General features: G+C 32.8%; 1 protein-coding gene across 33 annotated transcripts; it reads left to right on the forward strand.

Moving 5' to 3' along the window:
- The first annotated feature begins 501 nt into the window (after positions 1–501).
- LOC123898094 lies at positions 502–5,294 on the forward strand. 33 transcript variants are annotated; one of them, XR_006805238.1, is made up of 9 exons: positions 504–1,172; positions 1,393–1,442; positions 1,775–2,575; positions 2,875–2,949; positions 3,371–3,450; positions 3,538–3,665; positions 3,715–3,858; positions 4,652–4,739; positions 4,825–5,294. XR_006805238.1 is itself a non-coding variant. In XM_045948957.1 (2 exons), exons 1-2 carry the CDS (start codon positions 4,044–4,046, stop codon positions 5,173–5,175), a joined length of 444 nt encoding a protein of 147 aa, XP_045804913.1. In that variant the 5' UTR covers positions 3,867–4,043; the 3' UTR covers positions 5,176–5,294. The 33 variants fall into 33 exon arrangements, 1 of the variants encoding a protein (XP_045804913.1); XR_006805234.1 differs by lacking the exon at positions 4,652–4,739 and adding an exon at positions 4,068–4,136 and having other exon boundaries at positions 507–1,172; positions 1,881–2,575; positions 3,742–3,858; XR_006805229.1 differs by lacking the exon at positions 4,652–4,739 and adding an exon at positions 4,068–4,136 and having other exon boundaries at positions 508–1,172; positions 3,742–3,858.

A 5,294-nucleotide genomic window follows, 5' to 3' on the forward strand; every position in this document is an offset into this window, starting at 1 on the left:
ATATCATCTTTTTTTTTGCATTTATCTTATATTTTTTCTATATATATTTTTTTGTATTTATCTTATATTCTTTCTATATTTTTTTTAGTGAAATTATAATGAAAGATATAAAACTTGCAACGTGATTAAAAATAATAAGGATAAATTAATAACTTAAGTGGTAATCGGTTTTAATATATAAGTAGTAGATTACGTTTTACTAGCAAATTAACATAAAAACAAGGGGTAAAACCATTTTTTCCCCAGGTAAGTTTTGGTATTCCCCTTGTAATTTTTCATTATTATTATTTCACTATTGTAATTTGAAGATTTCTTGTTTTTATTCTCTTGTAGTACTGGATGACATTTTACATGGGATACCAAAACTCATCCAGATGGCTGGAGGCAGAAGTAGTCATTCACCCTTATAATCTCTATATACTAAAGGATGAGTGGTTTTTCAACCACCAAATGCAAACCCTAAATCCTTTGGCCAATTAGCACTTTACAACTTTGTAGATTGACCAATCATATGTTGCCAAATTTAGGTTTTTCAATTCCTTATAGATTGTAACCCTAATTGTGTGATACATTGGTAACCCTAATCTATTGCCCAATGAGCACTTAACATCTTTGTCTCATGTGGACCCCTCCTATGATTGATGCAAACAACTGTTTATGCAAACAATGGGCTGGTTTTATTGCTGGTTTAGGCAAACAATTAGAGAAGCATATGGTTGCAATGATTTAGTCTGCATCAATTTTATTAGACCTCTCCTTGCACCAATTGGAGAGCTCCACTAAACACAACATGATAACAACTAAACTAAATGAATGAGAACACATATTTAGTTTAGCCCACATATTTCATCTCTATGTTAAGAAAGAATCCCACCAATTCCCCAATCTTATAATCTCAACATTCTCAAACTCTTTACCGTAAAAAAAAAAAAACATTCTCAAACTCTTTCTCTCCCCCTTTCCATCCATCTCGTCCTTCACAATCACAACCACCACCACCACCACCTGTGAGGGAGTGGCCGAGTGAGAGAAGATTTGCCGGTGGGAGACAGCGAGTTCGGCCATGGAAGAGAGAGTTCCGATCGATATAGAGAGTTCCAGTGGCGTTTCGTGGTAACACGGCGGTGTTTGGCGACGGCGGTGACAGAGCTTCTTTCTCCTTTTTTCCTCTGGTTCGATCTTACTTTCTATACATTTATTTGCTTTTTTTTTTGTTGCTTTTTTTTGTTGTTGGTGAGGATGGTTGAAGATTGGAGGTGGTGGTGGTGGTGGTGATGTGTGGTGGTTATGGTGGGTGGTGATGTATCTCGAAATTCATCTTCTAGATTTCATCTTTCTCAATTTGTGAATATTAATCTCTCTAATTGGTTTTCTGTGTTGGTTTTTTTGCAGCCTCTATGAAAGAGGCAGTTCAGTTTCAATTTTTGGGTTCTCAATTTTAGGTTTGGTTTATGTTTTTCTGTTTCTTTGCTGGTTTTTCTTCTATTTTTCCTGTATCATTCTTGCTGATTTGTTCATCATCTTCTTGCAAAGCGATAGAAGCCTCATCTCATCCATTTGAGTTATAGTTATTTAGATTAAAAATACATTCTACAAGTTACAAACAATAGAAGTTTTATAATGTCATTATCTTCTTGATTATGAATGATAAAAATTTTTATAAGTTTGATTGATGGAACAATGACAAATTTAAAAGTTTGAAACAATTTTTAGTGTTTTAATAAGTATGAAACAATTTCTTTCTCATAGTAAATAATCTCTTTTATTGTTATAGGTAAAAGATGATTTGTTGAGAATGGTTAAATAAATCACCTTCAAACAAACTCCATCCTTGCTGATTTTTATTGTGTATGTGTTGTTGGTGTTGGAATTGCAACAAGGTAACTAGAATCAAAGTGTGATAAGATTAAGGTAACTAATCACAAAGTGATTTGAAGGAGTATCAAAGATACTAGAACAGCCAAGAAACATCTGGCGCGGAGATAAAAAGTAGACTGTGCATTTTGATGTCAATTCAATGGTGAGAAATTTCTTTCAAATCTGCTTGGTGTGTGAAAAAAGGTAACAAATCTATTCCTTTATGATATGTTTGATGTGTAGAAAAAGGTTAGAAATTTATTTTCTTCAATTGTTTATGATTCTCATCATATTAAAAGGTAGGAAATTCAAAATTGTTTTGAATTCATAACTAACTTGATGGTTGGTGTCTTTGCAGGTATAACACATTTGTTTTACTCATACTGGACTTATTCCATATTGAGTTTTGTTCCTTATTTTTTATTTTGTTCCTTTTTTAGTTTGTAAATGTTATTGTTTTCCCTTTTTATCCTCTCATTTTGTCCTTTCTTAAGGTAATTTTCAGAGATTGTTTTATACTATAGCAGATTTTTGTTTATACTATTTATTTGTAGAAATTGGTTTATACTATAGCAGGTTTTGAAGACTATAACAGATAAAGTGGGCACTGATGGTTTCTTTCATAATTGAATGGGCAATTATCACATCAATGAATTCACGGGGCTGTGCAACTACACTTTAAGGAATGAAATAGGAGTGACAATTTTGGTTGCTAGAGGTGAACCTATATCATGTTGAATAAATATCATATTGTATAATTTTCCTTACGTTACCTCTTTGGTTCTTATGCAACACTTAGATCACTTAGATGCATGTAGATCTTTTTAATTTTGTTGTCCTTGGTGACATAATTTTTCTGGATATACTCATGATTTGTTTAAACTTTGCTGTATGCATTCAAGAATAGATCAATAGATATAGAATCGGCTATATAGTTAAATGATTGACTCACATTTAATATGTTTGCAACTATTTAATTAGCTAATGTAAGGTAATGTAATTGTGTTGTGGTTGTAGGCTAGCTAACAAATGAAAGAATGGTTGCATTGCTCTGTTGATGCTTGCAAGATGCAGTAAAGAAAAGAATACAAGGTATAAAATTTTGCTTAACCTTAACCTTTATGTTTCAAAATGTTCCTGAATGTGTGATATGAATTTCCTAAGATTGACGATGAGGTGATAATCAATAATGTCATGTTTTTTAAAGTAACATAGTATTTATGGTTTGTGGTCATATTCTAATTGACATTATTAGATACTTTTGATTTAAAAGATCAATCATGATATATTCTAAATGACTTATCTTTTCCTGGTGTTTAGGCTTTTGTGATGAGTGTAGCCATGTGTGTAGCTTTCAAGTTTTCAATAGTTTCAATAGAGATTTTAAAAGAATACTCTTGATTCCTTTTGTCAAAAGTGTTTTCAATGATATGGAATGTTTTCATTTACTTTGATATTTTCCTTTAGCATCAATATGTTGATTCTATTACTAATTAATTTAACTGCAACTTAGTTTATAAAAAATGCTATGAAAGAGTTTGAGAAAAATGGCAAGATAAGTACGGTCATGGATGCCACTCTTGAAGATTTGGAGTAAGTTTGTTTGTCTAACTTGGTTAGTGCACTTTATTCGATCATTGTTTCCAGTATACTTATGCATTTGGTTCTTTTTCATTGTAGAGGGAATATGATACACTGTACTTTATGGGATGATCATGCTGTGAAAATGCAGCAATTTCCGGATAATCAGGACCCATCACTCGCTGTAATAGTTATCCTTCAGCTGTGCAAACTTAAGAAGTATCTTGGTAAGGGAAATTTGAATAATTTTAATTTTATTTTTATGATCTACTTCAGGTGGATTTGTTTTTCATGCTCGATTAGGTTCCATGGGAGTTTCATGTTGAAGCTGCACAAGAAATTGATCAATCTCAAGGTTCATGTGTGCATAATATACTTAGCCGCGTTCACACTTTCCATATGGAATATGATCCTCATAGTGTAAGCCTTTTTTAATTTCCTTTCCTCTCTATGTCTATATAAAAGATTGGTTTCTGTTTTGTGTTTAGGCAATTTAGTGGCAAATATTAGATTCATGTTTTGTACAAAAAAATCATGGTTTGGACTGATTTTTCCAGCACTGCATGCTATTTTATTGTGCTATCTTTTGATGCTTTTATATTGCAATGGAAACAAATCATCATGTCCAGAGTGTGTACACATCTACATATCCATGGCCAATCAAAAAATTAACATACATCCATGGATGCAGGAAGCAGGTGGGCAAACTTATTGTCATACATAATTTTTGTTTTTCCCAAAATACATGACTTATTTTAATCACTTTGTCTACATTGATTGATTGTGATTAACATTATGAATTTGCTAATGCATTCCAATATATGCATACGAATTTAACATATGAATATATGCATTTGACGTCATGTTTCTGCATTTGTTTATTTTGTATCATGAACTATGATAGATCACATTTCTTCTTTTTTTGGTGTATATGAGCACTTGGTTTATGTCAATTTTTTTTTTTGGTTCACTGCAGACATTAGCCAAACTACCTCAATGTTTTGTTCGCGATTTCGGGGACTTAATTGATGCATATTATAAAAAATTCTAATGACATATGTACTTTGATCGAGGGTGGTTGGTTCTTAGAAATATTTATGACATATGGCTTAGTGTTTGGCTTAGCTTTACTTATGTTAATCCTAACTCCCCTTAGGCATTTGTTGACTAGAACTGATAGTGATCCTAAACTTGGCTCATTCACATTGCTCAGATCCTGTAATGGTCATGTACTGCCAAGATCATTTGTTCTTTAGTACCTCAAAAAATTGACGGCTTATGATGTTGAATCTCGATTTTTGGTATTTCCTGTGATATAATTCTTTTCCAATGTTAACATCCTTTATCCAATTTTTCCTTATTGTTACTTGTGTTTTTCTATCATAGGTTTCGCCTTGGTATGGATTTGGTGAATCTGCCTTCACATTTACTTTTTCCGACTTGGTGTTGGTAGATCATATTGGTGCTAGGTATCCATGTAGCATAAATGTTGGCGTTGATGCTCAGGGTGAACTTGCTTGCAAGGTGTTTGGCGGTTGGGCGCATTTATGCAGAGGACATCGCTTGGTCCAGGGTGACAAAGTTCGTTTTGTTCTTAATGAACCTGCCGGTAATTATGTCATGTATGTCTGTGTTTATCCTCAGATAGGGATAGAAACCACCCTTAGTTATCCATTGAATGATGGCTCTTATTTGCCTTTGTATGTCTCCCAACAGTATTTTGTGGCTTACTCTTGACTTGTGTTAGTGTGGTTTGGTCACTTAGCTGTACTTTTTAATGTATTAGTGTCTTTGTTTCAAATATTTGGTACTCAATGAAATGTATCCAATCTTCAGTTAATAACTTATTACAAATA

This window comes from Trifolium pratense, linkage group LG7 (genome assembly GCF_020283565.1).
Source record: "Trifolium pratense cultivar HEN17-A07 linkage group LG7, ARS_RC_1.1, whole genome shotgun sequence".
Taxonomy (NCBI): Eukaryota; Viridiplantae; Streptophyta; class Magnoliopsida; order Fabales; family Fabaceae; genus Trifolium; species Trifolium pratense.

What these genes read in the sequence shown, in the direction of transcription:
- LOC123898094 (XM_045948957.1), top strand. Translation starts at nt 4,044, where the DNA reads ATGGAAACAAATCATCATGTCCAGAGTGTGTACACATCTACATATCCA. An exon ending in TCCATGGATGCAGGAAGCAG is followed by an intron (nt 4,137 to 4,824) that starts GTGGGCAAACTT and finishes TTTCTATCATAG; the next exon opens with GTTTCGCCTTGGTATGGATT.